This window comes from Sciurus carolinensis, chromosome 11, assembly GCF_902686445.1.
Source record: "Sciurus carolinensis chromosome 11, mSciCar1.2, whole genome shotgun sequence".
NCBI lineage: Eukaryota > Metazoa > Chordata > Mammalia > Rodentia > Sciuridae > Sciurus > Sciurus carolinensis.
The window spans coordinates 44185858-44204007 of record NC_062223.1 but is presented as its reverse complement, the minus strand read 5'-3'; the positions used below and the strand labels follow the sequence as shown (position 1 = coordinate 44204007).

Sequence of the window (18150 nt, the reverse complement as noted above, 5' to 3'; positions counted from 1 at the left end):
AATGAATTCTACCATCAGATATAACTAAAAGGAACCAAAAATAGATAAATAAACAGCAGGTCCAGAAATAGCAACAGACAGGTGCGCGAATAAAATGCAGGTACTCTGCCAGGTTGAGGTTTTTGTTTGTTTTTTTAAGAAATCATTCTTCCCAGGTTTAGAGTGCTTGCTTGGTCCCATTTTACTTTTGCCAAGTAAACATGGTGAATTTTCAGGGTTGATCATTTCTGTTTTACTCTAAGTTTCCATTTGGTGAGGTTAAAGATTAAAATTTTCAACTAGAAATGAGAGAACCAACTCATTTTATATAAAACTCAACCGATGCAGAACCACATCAGCATTCTAGAATCAATCTTTGGTGCAACCCTCATTTGCCTTTTTTTGAATCAAAGAGCTCCTTTTTATTGCAATACTAGGTAAGAGTTAACCAATAAAGATCAATAATGTATTTGGAGTAGAAGATGGATGGAAGGAAGGGAAGGAGGGAGGGGGATTAAAAAAAAAAAAAAACACTGAATGAGATTGTGGAGAAAATAGGAAGGCTTGCTTTCGTCACTGTGCTAGCCTGCAAAAAGTATTGAGCTCTTTTCGTGTGACTGGCCTCTGAGAACCAATTATTCTGTTGGTGTGGAATATTCAAGCACTTTTGTCCTATGGCTGGGTGTGTGTTCTAGAAGCTGGGGTTACTGAGGTTAATGTGCTGGGCTGCCATTCTAAAGCTGTTCTTATTTTCCACCACGTTTGCTGCCTATGCAGCTTCTTATATTCTTCTTTTGTGAAAATAAGAGCTTTAAAAAGAAGGGACACTATCCTGCTAGCATCATAGCTGCCACAGCTCCTTGTTCTCGATGGCCTCTTCATGACCATAGCTGCAATGCAGTTTTAGGGTCCATTTCGTAAAGATGCTTAAATATAAATGGGAAAATTAAATGTGACAGCAAAAACAATCTGATGCTTTCCTTAACCAAATGTAAATATTTGAGCTTAAACCTAGTGTCGCCTTTGAAAAGGTGTTTTCCAAAAAGGAGTTAAGTTCAAATAAAATATGCATTTTTTTTCTTCAGTCATTTAGGAGGAAACAGCCTCCTTAAATCCTGCGTCATTCAGATTTCACTGTCAGGCTCAGAATCTAATAGCCATGAGCAGGTGAAGACAGAGGAGAAAGCATTAGAGAGTCTCAGGAGTCAATTGCCACTTTCTCGGCAGGTGTTTTAAGGAAGGGTCGGGAATTAGGACATAAAGGAAGATTTATCAGAGATATTGGCTCAAAGACACAGTTTCAGTCCTCATTCATTCTTTGTTCTCCCAGTAAAGTGGAGGCTTGCTTTTACTTTTTCATTGGCAGATAATGATTGTAGATATTCATAGGGTACCATGTGATTTTCAGTACTTGCCTATGTGTGGAATGATCACACCATGGTCATCAACATGTCACATCACACCAGAGGGCAGTGATTCTACTTGTAGATTATTTGCCTTTGAGTTTTAGTGAACATTTCAGAAAGAGCATGCTTTAGTGGCATTTCTGACCTCAATGGGAAGGTTCTCCCCATGCCAATTGAAACATGAAGAATGAAATCTTTTTCCAGCTTGATTTACTGAAATAAACACCAAGAATGCAAATAAATTACAAGAAGATAGGAAATGGGGGCACAGTGGCCTCTACTATATTGATAGTGTCCTAAGACACTTCCTCAGCTTAACTGTGGCCCTTGCCCTTAGCATCCTTCCATGGTTTTTACTTTAAGGACTAATTATGCATTAAAATCCCCCATGAACCTGCTGTACTCACAAAGCATTTAATGTATTAATATTTAACATAATGTCTTTGAATGTATTTTTCCATAAAGTCTTTTTGGAAGAAGGATAACTAATTAATCTTAAAAACCTAGAGGAATTATTGTACAAATCTGAACATGACTATTTTTTAAATTGAGGTAGAAATAGAACTGTAGCTTATACAATTTCTAGGATGTCATTTTCCTGTCCTGTTATAGTTATACTGCCCACGTGATTCTTTCCACAGCATGAGGGGTGAAGGTGTCAAACCCAAAAGCAATAAAAATGCTAAATGCCATCTCTTCACCCTCAGAATGGTTTAGCGATAGCATGGCTTTAACTTCTACATTGGCACCTGTTCTACTGGCCCTAACGTCTCCTTTCCCAAGTAAAGAAAATTGAGCCATTCATTCATTTATTCACTTGTCTATTCAACAAATCCTTATTGAAGGCCAGCTCCATGCAAAACACCGTTGAAAGGCAAGAAGCCTCAGTCTTTGAAAAGATGGGCAGGAGTAGAGCTTATATGCTAGTGGTAGGGGCAAGCGCAGATTGTCAATACAACAAATCAGTAATGATAAGTGCGATGAAGAAAATATAACAAGGTGGTGAGAGGATGGTCATAGGCTGGTGGTTAGGGAAAATAGTTTTCAAGCTGCAACTCCAAAAGTAAGAAGAGACTGGGCATGTAAAGGTCTGCAGAAATTGCAGTCTGAGCAGAGGGGACAACTGAAGCAAAACACAGAGCATGTGTGTTCCAGAATGTCAGTGTGATAGAGCAGAGTGGATAAGAGGTGGATAGAGATGCACTCTGCAAAGTGACCAGCACCAGCTCCTCCAGGTCCCTGTAGGGGAGAGATGAAGCCTGCAGAGGGTTCTGACCAGAGACATAATGCGATCTCATTCCCTTTCACAAAGCTCATCCATCCTGGCTGCTGGGGGTGTATGTATTTAGGGGTAAAGGGACAAGAGTGGAAATGCCAAGGTGGGAGATTGCTTAGAAGATGTACGAATTATTCATTGCTATGTAACAAAATTACCCCTATACCTAGTGACCTAAAATGACAGTCTACATTTATTGTTTTTCATAATGTCTATGGGCCAGGAATTTAGCAGTGGCTTAACTGGGTGATACTGGTTTAGGGTCTCTCATGAGGTCATGGTCCAAGATATTGGCCTTGATTGTAGTCAACTAAAGTCTTGACTGGGTCTAAAGATGGCTCACTCTTGTGGCTGTTGGCAGGAGGCCTGTGTTCCTTGCCAGATGGACCTTTCCATAGGACTGCTTTAGTGTCCTCATAACATGGCAGCTGGTTTTCCCCAGAGAGCAAGGTAGAAGCATCATGGTATTATTATTATTATTATTATTATTATTATTATTATTAACCACCAAGCCTTGGAAGTAACACACTGTCATTTTTGCAATTTCCTCTTGGTTACCTGGATTGGTTCTAATCATTGTGTGAGAATCAGGTGAAGAGAATTAGTAGGAGCCAACCTAGAGGTTGCTTATCTCATATGGTTTGTTTATGGTTATTGTCCAGGTGGGAAATAATGGTGGTGACCAGACATGAGGTGCCCAGCAAAGCTACCCTCTAAAAATATATACACAACTATCAACATGTCTGAATAGAGATTTTCCTTTCCCAATGGGGGGCTCTTTGCAAATCAGTCCACAGAACTCTAAAAACAATCTAATTATAACCTGTCGTTAGACTCTGAGGGCTTTTATCCATACTGTAACAATTTACTTGGCTTTAATTTGACAGATCTTCTGTGATTATGATAAGTGACAGAATGATACATACTATGTGTTTCTCAATAATTTAAATAACATCCCAGTCTCTTGAGCAGGCAGGAGAAAAGATGAATACACTTCCATTACGTTCATATTTTATATAACACCTATTTTGCTTCTAAATTGTCTACTGGTGTAGTTGTTTGAACAGGCTTAATTTATCTCTTGCCGAGCCACGTGCGATAAGCTGTCATTCCTATAGTTACTTCCTGGGAATATGCTTTAAGAACAAGTAAATCAGCACGATACCACTGGCCCTGGAACTTCAGTCAGCTTAGTTATAGAAACACAAAGCCAACTGGTGTCTTTCAGCCTTCGCAGCAGAATGATCCGTCAGATGGGGAATTAATTTAAACGAGCGTAGGTGGTAATCAGTCTATTTAATTAGGACAGTTGTCTGTAGCTTTAAATTTGTTTCTCTGGTGGTTATTTCATAGCTTTCTTTTGTTTGAAACGAATGAAAGAAACCAAAACCCAAATTCTTGGAGAAGCAGCCTTCAGAAAGGAAAAGAAAAAAACAAGAAACAAAAACCAAACCAACCATGTATCTGCAGGAATGAGAATGGCCAGTTGACCAAGAGAGACTTGTCACCCTGGTACTGTGCAAAAGTTGGTCGCTTTGGTGGCAGAGACTACACTGTACACTTGTACCCTGGTGATGGTAGAAGTTAAGTATAGTTGCAGGGTTTGGCCAAATTTGCTTCTCCCATTTCCAGTTCAAACAGAGGACAAATTTACTTGTTATTTTTTTTCAAATGTGTTTTGTCACAGTTTTGGAAGAATGGTGTTTGCTGTTTAAATTTGAACCTTTAAAATTCTTTCTTACCCACAGATAATGCAACAGGGTTGGATAAATAGTACAGATCTGAAATTTAAAGGAAAACCTCGAGCAGCCGTGAGCCCTTGGCATAAATCCAGACGCTGTTGTCTTTGAGGTCATTTTGAGTCAAGTAGCGTCCTCAGGTGCCCATTCTCCCTGGCTGCGCCAGCCCCCTACATCATAATAAAATCCATGTGTTTATGTTGTGCTTTAGTGCCAGCGAGTGATGAAGAGGAGGGACCCGTCCTCTTTGACAGCTCTGGCAAGGTGGCTGCTGATCCCTTCGACACATCCTCTGGGTCTGTGCAGCTCATTGCAATCAAACCTGCGGCCCTCCCCGTGGTGCACCCCACCTCCGACCGGAGCCAGGAGGCCTCAGCCGTCCTCAACGGGGAGGTGAGCACCCAGCGACCCTGTGTGGCTGGCCAGACCTCAGGGATTCGGAGTAAGGGGTATTGAGGTGACCTGAGCCTCTAGCAGACATTTTTGCCTCTGCCTGCCTCAGGCCTCCATGGCCAATGCGTTCAGAGCATTTTCTGCCTTTGTTGAAAGCCCAGAAGGAGCTTTTAAAACAGTGTGGTTATGAAGAGGAACAGCAGAAATTCTGCTTCCCCTGCCCCTCACGGGTACAGTCTTCTGCCTCACACCCCTCAACTCCCATTAAGGATGTCATTGTGATGGTGACGGGAGGGGGGTGAATTGAGAGGGAAGTGAAGACTCTTGTCAGGTGGACAGGGATGTGGCCCATTGTAGGCCCATTCAAGCAAGCTCAGAACAACACATTGGCTGCTTTGAGGAGAATATCAATGGGTAATCAACTTTCCTTGGAGTCTGAAAAATTATGTAACATGTTGGGGATTGACTGTTTACCAAATAAAATTAGATAGAGAGATAATAGATGAGGACAGATGATAAATAGGTGATAGGTAATTGATAGATAATTGATGACTGATGGTTGATGGGTGGGGGAGAGAGAGAGACCCATGCTATCTCCAAGGGAGAACAAGAAATGAGTTAAAAAATATCTGCCATCCTCTGTCTTCTTCAGCAGAATGGTCAGTGGGCTAAAAATGTTTGTGAACATTTAGGAAGGTGTATATGGAACCTTCTTGTGGACATTCGCATTACACTCATGTGCACGCACACACACTACTCATGCTTTTCTCTGATGTCAAGCCGTCGGGTTGATCATGCCTTTCATTTGCTTGCGTCCTGATATTGTTATCTCCAACAGGTGGGAGATTTCTGAGGTTTTAAAGTCTTTTTCCTACCATACCTCAAGAAAGTGTCATGGTCCTGTACAACTGTGTGTTGTAAATGTATATCGGAGATTGTCCTCGTTCCACTATCCAGGACGCTTACATGTGCATTTTACAAACCTGATTCAGGAAGTGTGTCTTGTTCTCCTGTTTTCTGGGAGAAAAACTGAACTGGTCTAAAGTTGTGACAGGTTGAGTTTCTAGACTTTTAAAAATAACCAGTTATAGAGACGTATGGAGCATATATTCCACCTTTCTAATTTTTTAGATGAAGAAACTGAGTCCAAGGGATCAAATGGCTTGCTCAAAGTCACCCTGAAGGTTATTGTGGTAGCCATGATGTTCAGGTGCCCAGGCTCCCTGTCCAGTGTTCCTTCCTTCTCTTTAACTCTTATTTCAGCCCATTGGTGAAAAATAGCATTGACCTCTCGAGCTGTACCACAACAGTTTGAATCCCAGCTCTTTCAATTACCATCTGTGTGACCTTTGGCAGGTTAGCGAAATCTGTGCCTCAGCATCTCCATCCATTAAATAGGTCTGCTCTGAGGATCAGTTTTGTCACTATAGGTAAAGCACATAGAATAACGCCTAACCCACAATAAGCACTTTATTATTATTATTAATCAATGAGGATGACTTAGTTGGTCATGTACTTTGTGCCCCTTGGCTCTATAATTTGACAGCCGCTGAATCTCCTTGGGTGCAATTCTGCCATCAGACCTGCAGGGCTCTGAAGCCAACATGAATGTGCTGGTAGCTGCTCTTAATTAGGACCTGCTACCTAGTTGTGGACAGAATGGCCACCATGCCTGGGTCTCTCTGTCCCATCTTAATCCAAGAGCATCATCGAGACAGACTACAAATCTGGGATAGATTTGACTTACCACTCCCTTTTCCTCCCAGGTCCATCACCCTGTCACAGAAGGAGAACAGATGAGCATTTTCCTTGTCCAGAAATGAATTCTTGCTACATGTGGGTAGTTAAGGGAATGGACCTTGCTGGCATTTGGATTGGAAGAGAGCCCTGAACTGTTCTCTGTAATTTGCTGCCTTGTGGAGCTTGACACAGACTGCTTTATAATTTTCTTTCTTCTTTTCTCATGGGTGACTGGTTTAAATGGAAAAAAACATAACCCTAAAGCCATAAATTTTCCTTTTATGAATTACAGGAAATTCTTTTAAAGACTAGTTTAAAGAAAACATAATAACAACAAAGAAAGCTCAGAAATGTGGGTGTAAACTCCTTAACGTTTGTTATTTATTAATCACGGTCATCTGCCTGTGTCTTTCACAGGTCAGAGGGACATTAGCCACATTCCTTTCTGAAAAACCAGACTAGCTTCATCCCATCCAGTAGGACCTGGTTGGCATTAGTGGCCCGACAAAGCTTCAAAATTATCTCTGTTTCAGAAAAGACATGGATTTACTGAAATATTCATCCTTGTGCCAGTCAGTAGTGTGGAAAGGCCTCAGGAGCAGGACATTTGTCCTACCTTCCCACTTCAGCCATCGCGGACTCACCAGTCTCAGAGACTAGTCGTCTCATCCAGCTGGGCCTCAGATAAATGGCCAAAGTAGGCCACAGGGTTTCTCAGGGCTGGAACTAGACTCAGAGCATAAGAACTAGCTGGGGGGCCAGGTCAGAGGTCCCCACACCAAGGAACCGAAAGGATGAAGAAAGAATTAGGGCCAGTGCCACAAAATGAAGAGTGGGGAGTGAGACGTAGGCCTGAGCAGCATCCAGGAGACTGGGAAGAAGTCCTCATGGAAGGTCTCAGGTGACCCATGAGTGCCATGCTGTTTGTGGGCTGGTGTGGGAGGGGGACCAGAGTCTGACTGGCTCGGAGGACCAGCGGTGAAGCCGAGGCTGGCTTTCCCAGAAGTCGTGACCTTCTGGTGAAAGCCTCCCACCTGTCGACCATGCGGGGTTAGATGCGACCTGAGACTGTCTCTCTCTCCAGGTGAACAAAGCCCTGAAACAGAAGTCAGACATCGAGCACTATCGGAACAAACTGCGCCTCAAAGCCAAGAGGAAGGGGTACTACGACTTCCCCCCAGTGGAGGCAAATAAGGGTCTGACAGAAAGAAAAAAGATGTATGAAAAAGCCCCAAAGGAAATGGAGCATGTTTTGGATCCAGACCCGGAACTGTGTGCTCCATTCGCAGAGTCTAAAAACAGGTGCGTCTCTAGAGAATCTGCATTAGGTTGCCATATCACAGGTGGGAAGAGGGCCGAGGATGCACTGGGCAGTACAGACCCAGTCCCTTGATCTGGTGCTTAGGACCGTGATCACTGCAGGCCACTGATCTGGGCCCTGACAGGCTGTGGAAGCAGGTACTCCACAGTGAGTCAGGTAGAGTATAAAATTGAAGCCTTTAAAAAAAAAAAAAAAAAAAAAGACAAACAGCTCTAATTGTCCTTTACCTTAATGATATTTTCAAACCAGTAGCCATTTCAGAGATGGGAGATGATATAATTATCACCTACCTCGATAATGCAACTTCTAGATCAAGGGACATTGTATTTTTCAATTATGTTAGTAGCTATTGCATAAGAAAAGCAAATTTCATGCTTCACCTCTTCATTTGGCCTTAGTAAGTGCTTAGCACATTGCCACTCAGCGTTCCATGCTGGTTCATCTTGTGCACTCATAGATTTGTTCAATTATTCAACATTTATTGTCACCCGCTATGCATTAGGCACCAGTCAGGATACTGCATACTTTCATGGCCATGTGTGCTCTTTCTCATTCATTCCTTCAATTCCTTCAGCATTTTATGGTGGACCAGACAGGCTGATTGCTGCTCCTATGAAATTAAGGTCTAATGGGAGAGAAAGATACTCACCCAAAAAGTACTAATCACAATTCTGATGGGTGTTTGAAGTGTGGGCTGCTCTAGCAATCTAAAGAGGGACCTGGCCTAGGAAGGTAGGGCTAGGACAGGTGGTTTGAATCTGTAACTATCTCAGTTTGGTCTATGGTGCTATAACAGAACAACTGAGACTGGATAGTTTATAATGAACAGAAATTCATTTTCTCACAGTTCTGGAGACTAGAAAGTCCAAGATCAAGGTGCCAGCATCTGGCAGGAACATTCTTGCTTCATTATCACATGGTGGAAGGTAAAAGGACAAAGCAGGCAAGAAGAGGCCAAACTCACCCTTCTATAATGACAATAACCCATTTTGTCCCATTGACCTGGAAGTGGAACACCCATGCAAATTTAAATATAGTACATAATATATAACCTAATTATATAAGAAGAAGAATATAATTGTATTATAATATCATAATGTTAGTGCTAATATAATAATATATGTAAGCTCTAGATTATGATTTTCAGCCTATGACATGGGTCAATTTCATCGAAAGAATTGAAAACTTGGGACTTCATGGGTTAATGATGTCCACGTGGGCAGAGCCTTTGTGGCCCTATCACCTCTGAAACGTCCCGCCTCCTAACATTGCCAAAGCAGCAACCAAATTTCAACATGGGTTTAGAGGAGGAAGAGCATTCAACCCATAGCAGCTGTCTCCCAAGCTTGTTGCTAACTCAGCAGAGTGACCTCACACACCAGGTGATGAGGTGCAGGTTCAGGGAGCCACGTACACCCACCTTTCTTCCCTTCCCGCCTCCCTGAGCCATTTTCACAGTTCAGGACCGCTTCTTTCCTACACCCATTCTCCTCAGGGAATTCCCTCCCCCAGCTTGGAGCAGACTGCCACTGTCACCTGCCACAGAACTACCGAAGATCCTTTCTCACAGCTGGGGAGCACTAGGGCAGTTCCTGACCTGAATAGGGTCTTTATTAAAAGCAAAAATGACAGGCTTGGATGGAAGCCACAAAATCAAGTTGAGAGGGGGAGTGAAATTTTATGAATAGAATCAGCATAACTTATTTTCTACAAAGAAAAAGAGGAATTCTCAACCAGAGCTTAATTTACCATGCTTCTAATTAGGCTTGGTTGGTATGAAAGCTATTGGTATAAAGTCACACCGTGACCGGGGTTCATGGTGCATGTGCTACCATGTTAACTGTAGGAAAGAAGAGAAGGTATGGATTTTGTCTGGAGGCTGGAGGTCACTTTAGCTTTTATTTTGCATTTTGCATTTACTCCAGTGGTCTCTTATCGTCTGACCTGGGACCTCCTTTTCCTCAGTTTCCTGCTGACACTCAGGGAAAATGAATCCATTATGTAGAAAGAAGAGGAACTTGGCTTGACACTTACTTGAGCAATAACAATTGCAGTGACAGCTTTTTATGAAAAGAGAATGAACAAAGAATGAGTAGATCTGTCTTCAGCACTGCCTAACATAGGTTCAGGCCAGACGCTGAAGGCCCTTGATGACCTGCTACTGCTGGGCATGTGTCACTAATTCTCAGTAAATGTTCACTAAAGAAATGATTCAATGACTCTGAAGCACCAAAAACTAATTTACTTAAACATTTTGACCAGGTTAGGGGGGGAAAAATGAATAACCACAAACTGGGTGACCTGGGAATAGGAATGGAGATAGGATCCTTAAGTGATAGGGAGAGGGAGAAAGGCCATCAGAAAAGGAGACAGATTCTCTGTAAGCTCGAAGGTGTCATTCTTGACACATTCTGCCCTTGACTCCAGTGGCTGCCTGCTGTTTATCTGTTTTCACAGGTTAGAGGTACCTGTTAATTGCTATTCGATATACAACTCTCCATAGACCCAGCCACAGCAAGCACAGTGCAGGAGACGTTCTCTAGTCTAGAGGTAGCATCAGTAATCCGAATTTTACCTTCAGACTGAAGCTCAATCAAATAAAAGACAAAGTTTAGATTCCAAATGTTGAATCCTCATTAAATCTTTTAAAAGAATTTTCATGGCTCTTTTTCCCCCTAGAATCAAAGAAGTGCTCCATTTCATACTATAGATTTTTACCAAGACCAAGTGCACAATGTGCCTGAGGTGGGTGCTCCCATCTATCCTCCCAGTCCTCGGTGCACCTGTTCTTGCCAGCAGCAGCCTGCATTCTATAAACCTATGTGACTCCCACGTAACCCACGTAACAGCTTTGTCTCAGCAGCCACACCCAGAAGTGTGAGTTGCTAATGTGTTATGCAGCATCCTCAGCTGACGACACATGGAAATTGGTGGGTAAATACCCCTGGTAGGGGAACTCTGAGGTGTCTGCTGTGCTGTTGTCATAACTACATTTTCTAGTTTCTATATTTGATGTTAAGACATAGGAGTCTTTGCTGACTCCAGAAAAACCACCCCTCCCAGGGCTACCCAACTCCTCGTGATTGAAAAGGACTTAACCACAGATGCACTTGTCATATGCAAACCAACCCACCCAGAACCCACACTTCAGTCACCGCCTTTAGGTGATCTCACAGGCTTCCACTCTAGGCCATTATCCACCTGCTGAAATCACCCCAGGGCCAGGTACCAGATAACTGAGTCTCCCTGCCTCAGGAATCTGCCCAAATTATTCAGACTAAACTACCGTAAGCCTGCTTACCCTTGCCTGCCCATTACTTCCGACAGAAATCACAAAAAAAGTCTTTCACTCATGTTTTCTCTCACTCCTTTGGCCTCCTGATTGACCTACTGCTTCTCCAGGTGGCCTCTCTGGGGTGTGACCTGTCCTCTAGAGCTGTGAGTGTAACAAGATACCTTTTCATCCTCTCCTGATCTTTCAGCCTTGCAAGACCGAAATAATAATTAAACCTACATTTTAAAACAACTGTCTCCCACACTTCTTCAGTAAGTTTGAGCCCCAGTTACCAAAAACACTTATCTCCTCCACATGGATGTTTTCCCTCCTATTCCTCCACATTCCTCAGCTGGTGCTTTCTCGAACTCCCTCCCAAATTAACCAGTTGCACTCAAATCATCATAGAGTGCACTTCTGGGGACCCACCTTAAGGCAATAACATATAAAGACAGTGCTGCTCTGATGGAAGCTTTAGGCCATCTCTACAGAACCCCAGGGTTCCATAGAACACAAGTTGTGAACTACTTTCTTAACAACCTTGGGATTAAAAAATTGTTGAAGAGCCAAGCAAAACTCATCATTATCCACACAGTGATATTTTCAGAGGTAAAAAAAAAAAAAAAAACTTACTTTTTAAGTTTGCATGTTCCAAAATTTATTAACTTTTTAAAAATATAGCAAAATACCAACAAGAAATGAATCTACCTAATGGAACTTCATTTGATTAAAATAGGCAATTTCTCTACCTGAGAGCCTAATTTGAAGCAGACATTCATATATCAGACGCATATTGGGGGTCCGGACAGTGGAGATCTGTGTTGGACATCAGGCTGTAGCTGTGCACTGTAATGGAACATCTTCTCTAAGGGAAGATTAGACTCTAGTGTCTAAGTTCTTACCCACATTCATGGTTCTTGAAATGGCTTATACCATTTCCCTATTGTATTTCTAATACTTACAAAACTAATACTTACATAACCTGCTGAAATGTCAATTGTCAATCCTTATGTCAAGGCCATCCTTATTAGTAAATTTTTTTCTAAATGAGCTAATTTGCAATCTCAGGACAGTTGTGAAGCCTGCTTTTTCAAGAAGTCATTTGTAATTAGGTCAAGTATGAGAATTCTTAAGGGTCTAAAGTGTGAGTCATTCAGAACAGATTCTGTCTCACAAGCCTACTGAGGTCAGGTGCCTCTACTAAAGGAAATCTCTAACTGGGAATCACTAGAGGGCACAATTCATAATATCAGGTTTTAGCTCTTGTGTCAGTCAATATTCTTCTGGTTGCAAATGATAGAAGTCCAGCACAAACTAGTTTAATAAAAAGGAAATGTATTATTTAGCATTGTTGAAAGGTCAGGGCTTAAGCACAGCTGGATCAAGGAGGTCACACAATGTTTTCTGCATTTGCTCTTGCTCTCTGTTTACTCCTTGACAGCCTAGTTTGAAAGCAGGCTCTCGCCTCATGGTGGCAAACTGGCTGCCAGTAATTTCAGGCTTATGTCCCTATCTCCTTAGAAACCTCAATGCCAAGAGAGTGTCCCTTTCCTAGTTGCCCTAGCAAAAGCCCAGGAACTGTCTCATTGGACCAATTCAGGTCATGTGCCCACCCCTTGACCAATCACATAGCCATGGGGATGCAATGCTGTGATTGATCTAGCCTGTTAGTTGCCTACCCCTAGAGGAAGTGTATCCCCCAAAGAACATCATTCTGCTCTTACCAAAAGAAGGTTATCACAGGTTCCAGGCAGGAGAAGATAGCACATACTCTCAAAATAGGTACAAGCTTTTCATGGTAAAAGAGTAGATCTGACAGTGGCTAATTATAAGGCTAATACCTTAGCTTATAGATCTAATGTCTGCTCTAGACTGTGTGTGACTATACTGTTGTAACTAACTTATTGTGTGTTTAAAAAAAAAAAAAAGTGTGTATGCCTGCCAGGATTTGGTTTTCAACATAGTCACCAGGAACAAATAATGCAGCCTCTTCCCTTTTGGCCCAGGAATGGCTAGAATCTTAGAACTGAGACATAAAATAGGTGGTGTTTGGGGAATTCTCTGAGGATAGATGGTCTAGAAATGCAAATTATTTGCAGAAAGACTCACCATTGGATGAAAGGGAACTTTCATCCCTTTTTCCCTCTGCAGGATCCTGTGAAAGTCACTTGTCCCTCCTGGGTCTCATCTCACTCCTGTTCAAAAAAGTTGCCTCTTATGGAAGAAGAAAAGTATAGACACCACCCTCTTTATGTGGCCATTTCTCTTCCTTTTTTGACATAGATTCCTCTAATGACAAGTGAAGACAAGACAGTGGTGATAAATGTATGAATTTTCTAGAAGTAGCTATGTAGAACCTCTGACTGTGCTACTCCCTCCACCTAAAATACTCTGGGCCCACATCAGCATGGGGCTGACTTCATTTAGGACTTGGCTAAAATGTTACCTCCAGAGAGGCCTTCCCTGACCTCTAGCTGAAGTCATCTCCCATCCCAGTCACCCTCTGTTGAAACCCCTGTTTTTCTCTATTGCACTTATCATTCTGAAATTATCATGTTAACTGTCTGTCTCCTCATGGGGATATAAACTCTGAGAGAGTTGGGGCCATGGATGCTCATCATTTTCCATGGTACCTGCCACATAGTAGGCACTCATTAAAGAGTGGATGGATGGCCCTGTGGTAGCTTTCTGCCAGTGTGACAAAATAACTGAGATGGACATCATGGAGGAGGGTACATGGTTGCACAAGGCCACTCACATCATGGCAACCTAGAAGCAGAGAGAAGAGCAGGAGAGGAAGGGGCTGGGATAAGATAGAGCATTCAAGAGCATGCTCACAAGGACCTCTTTCCTTCAACTGAGCCCCACCTCCCCATTTTCCACCACCTCCCAATAGCCTATTAAATTATGAACCTATCAATGGATTAATCCATTGCTGAGGGCAGAACCCTCATGTTCCAATCACCTTCCAATGGATGCACCTCTGAACTCTGCTGGTTTGGGAACCAAACCTTCAACATATGAGCCTTTGGCAGACACTTTAAGATCTCAACCATAGCAGGCCCCAGATTGTCTCTAGATTATGGCTTCTTAGCCCAGGAGGGAATCTTCTACTGGGGTAATTATAGAAAAGAAATCTATCAATAATCACAATACTAAGCAGCCCACTGGCTGTAGGGTTTATTAACACGTCATAGAATCCTGCACTCGAAATCAGAATGAGTAAAAGGAGGCTGCTGAGTCAACAAAGTCAGCAAAGGCCAGTTTGTTCTGCCAGCACAACAAGCTGTCCTGGAGGGTCAAGGGAGAACCCCTGGCCTTGCCATCAGCAGAATTTTAGATGAGGTTGCACAGTTGCAATCGATCGTAGTTTCCTAGTTTCCATACAAGAGAACATTTATAATTCAACCATAGAGTTTTAGTTTGCAGTGGGGGGAATCTTTATTCTACTCTTTCTACAGCCCCTTATGGCCAGGGAACAAACACCATCAATTCTGAGATTTGTGAAGCAAATCCAAACCCTTCATTGGTTGCCTGTAGTTTTGGATCAGTGGAGAATTCCATCTGTCAGGGCATTTGCTGCATCATAACAGTTGTTGAATTTTCTTCAGGCAACAGATGAAGAACTCTGTCTACCGAAGCCGGCAGTCTCTGAACAGCCCAAGTCCAGGAGAAACTGAGATGGACCTTCTGGTCACTCGAGAGCGACCCCGGCGTGGCATCCGTAACAGTGGATACGATGTAAGTCTCCGGTGGGTTGGGGTGAGTGCGGGCTTTGCTTTCCCCCAGAAGCAAGGGGGTAGAACATCCCATAATGTTTCATTTACTACACGTTTGTAGAATTTTAAAATGCATTCAAATGTTTTCTACATTTTATTATCTCTTTTGCAAAGTAAGACTGTTTGGAATATGTCAGAGAAACAAATTATTGCAGAAAGGATTGTGATTGCTATAATGTCCCATTTTACAAACAGTACATTACTGGCCTTAAACTCAGTGGAGATTCTAAATGGCCTTAATTTTTGCCCCCTCTGTCCCTAGAAACTCAGTTAGACCCATGAAAAAGAGTGAGAATTCATTTGAATGTTGGGCTTCTTTTAATCCATAGCGGTAATGAAAATTTGGATTTGTTCCTGATTTCATAACTCCTCATATGCCATGGAAACAATGAGATGTCCAACAGAGCGAGTAGATGATTTCATATGACAAAGCACATGCTTATGTGAAGTGAGACATCCAAACTGCTGAAATTCTGCTGATCCCTTCAGACTTCCCCAGATGAGGAGCTGCCATGGGGGGCCTTCTACCAAGTATACATCCTGGACTTGGAGTTGCACCACGAGCTTATGTGAACAGTTCTTTGCCGAGATGTTCAAAAATGCTTTTCCCTCTCCCAGAATTTGAAAGGGGCTTGATAGACTCTGAGGTTTTGTGGAAAATATTTCTTGCCGGGCATGGAGGTGCTCGCCTATAATTCCAGCAATTGGGGAGGCTGAGGCAGGAAGGTCACAAGTTCAAGACCAGCCTCAGCAACTTAGTGAAGGCCCTAAGCCACTTAGCAAGACCCTGTCTCCAAAAAAAAAAAAAAAAAAGTAGTAAAGCACTCCTGGGTTCAATCCCCAGTACCAAAGAACAAAATTCTCTCTCATTTCCCTAAAATGTTCCTCTGATTATAAATTGAAAAGTTTCTCTAACAAGAATTATAATTCAAATATGTCTAGATAAACTTGTTATAATTTGAGAAGCTATGTTTTGAAAAATCACACTCGATTTCTTAAATATACTAATTTGAAGGCAAGAATATCTTTTCCCCTTGGGATCAGTCACTGCTTGCCACAAAAGCCTAAAATGGGATGTTTTTAGTGGTCCAATTCAATAATAGGGATATTCTACCTAATTTCATTTTCTGGTCATCTTTTTTACATTTAAACTTGATGTTTACGTTGGTGGGGAGACTCCTCTCTTTTGTTTATTGTTTTCCTTTTTCCTAAAATTGTTTGATAGTTTAGTTTTTATAAAATTCTAGAAACTGAGCACATCTTTTTTTTTTGTTAGGTTAAACTATCCTAGTAGATAATTTTTTTGCCAAATTCATCCATTGATTTGGTCATCAATATGCAATTAAAAATCAGCATAAGTTTCATGTTTTCCAGGAGTGAACATTCTTCCTGGAATGCTTGCTTAGTTTGAGGAACTTTTCTTTCTGCTCAAGTACCTGTGATAAAAGGTACTTAGTTTATCACAAAAAAATTATTATGATGGGGCTGGAGATATAGCTCAGTTGGTAGAGTGCTTGCCTCACAAGCACAAGGCCCTGGGTTCAATCCCCAGCACTGCCAAAAATAAATAAATAAATAAATAAATAAATAAATAAATAAATAAAAATAAAAATGATGTAATTTACCTATACCTCCTCTTGTGTTTTGTATACTAAACATTTAAAAAGTAGCTATCATTTACTAACCACATGCTATAGACCAAGCCCTATTCTCATCTTTTTATGTGTATTATCAAATTGAATTTGCATGATTTCCACTCTTATATTGTGCATTGTATTGAAAAGGAAACTGAGGCTCAGAGAAATTATGATTTGTCCACTCAGATCCAGGGCCCAATCTCTTAACCATCATGAAATATGGCTTCTGTGTACACCTCTCCTTACTACCTGTCTATTCTTCCATCCCGTAATATATGTCCTATATTTCCGAACCTCTAGAAGTGACCAAACATCAGATCTCAGGAGTCCTACCTGGATAAGTCACACAAACAAAAAAAAATAGACCAGCAAATAAAGTAGAAAAAGAAGCAAGTCATAGTTTTAAACAGTGCATTCATTTTCTGAGCTCAATCATTTTCTAAAAATGCCAAAGTACTCTTTCCTGGCAAAAGAATCCATTAGCCCAGCAGTGAACCTGTCATTCAGTTGGAATGTGTCATTCTTCCTACTGGGTCTGGGGATCTCAAAAGCAGGTCAAAATACCCCGTCATTTCTGCCAGGTTAGGAAAGATTGACACCGTGGAAACAAAAGCACCCGAAGATTTATTTAATTTTGAATTTCTCTAAAGTTGACAACTTCATAGTCCCAAAGGAAAAGTCCGCATGTAAAAATAAATGAATAAATACATAAATAAGCAAACAGATGCAGCTACATAGGCAAATCCTAGCACCAGGATGGATGGCAGCCCGGATCTTTTGCAACATTTCCAATAGAGCGAGAGGTGTTCAGACCTGCAGAAGAGAGGTTGAGCTCCAAGGGGTTTGGGATCACTATGTTTTGCAGCAATAATTCTCAACCTCTTGGTCACTCCATCCACCAGTGTACTCTCACTGGTAACTGTGGCCCAGGTGGTAGTAATTTTCTAAGAGTCAACACTCCTGCTAAGAGAATGCAGTAATTTTTTTACACAATCCCTTTATTTTATTTATTATTATTATTTTTTAATGTGGTGCTGAGAATCAAACCCAGTGCCTCACACATGCTAGGCAAGTGCTCTACCATGGAGCTACAACCCCAGCCCAAGAATGCAATGTTTAAAAAAAAATGTCCCAAACTGATTAATCTTAAAAGGCCAGATTCTATCATCAAACTAACACAAGCATTGAAATGAACTCCTCCAATACATGAGGCAGGTGGAAAAGAAAATGTCATTCTATGTGTAAAAGCAAAAATATCTCAAAGTGTTTTCGGAATGTCGTATTCTGAATGAAAGTCATGTAGAAAATAACAAAGCAGTGAATAAAGCCCCCCATTGCAAGCTGGGATCCCCGGAATGTCCTGAATACCTGTTGGGGAAGGGAAGGAGGTGGAATTGGGCGGAGTTAAAAGCTGGACAATGGTGCAGATACTACAGGGTCTCGGCCAACCCAATGGGGAGCTCCGGAACCCAGGTGACCCTGCAGAGTTGTCCCAAGTTTGGGCGAAACAGCTGGACTTATGTACAATAGTATGGATCGGTCATTGGGTGTCCTTGGGTGAGGCACTCTCTTTAGCCAAGGACAGTATCTAGCAAATGCTGGCATC

General features: G+C 41.9%; 1 protein-coding gene across 7 annotated transcripts in view; it reads left to right on the top strand.

Moving 5' to 3' along the window:
* The window catches only part of Kiaa1549l (KIAA1549 like), a 251554-nt gene that overhangs the window by 198342 nt on the left and 35062 nt on the right, over positions 1-18150 (top strand). For 6 of the 7 annotated variants that reach the window (XM_047517021.1, XM_047517020.1, XM_047517018.1 and 3 more), the window contains 3 exons: positions 4612-4793; positions 7618-7835; positions 14740-14869. In XM_047517021.1, the coding sequence (XP_047372977.1) occupies positions 4612-4793; positions 7618-7835; positions 14740-14869 (530 nt within the window). Of the gene's footprint in view, positions 1-4611; positions 4794-7617; positions 7836-14739; positions 14870-15236; positions 16457-18150 lie in introns of those variants that run through there. The other variant, XM_047517019.1, reaches the window with a different exon arrangement.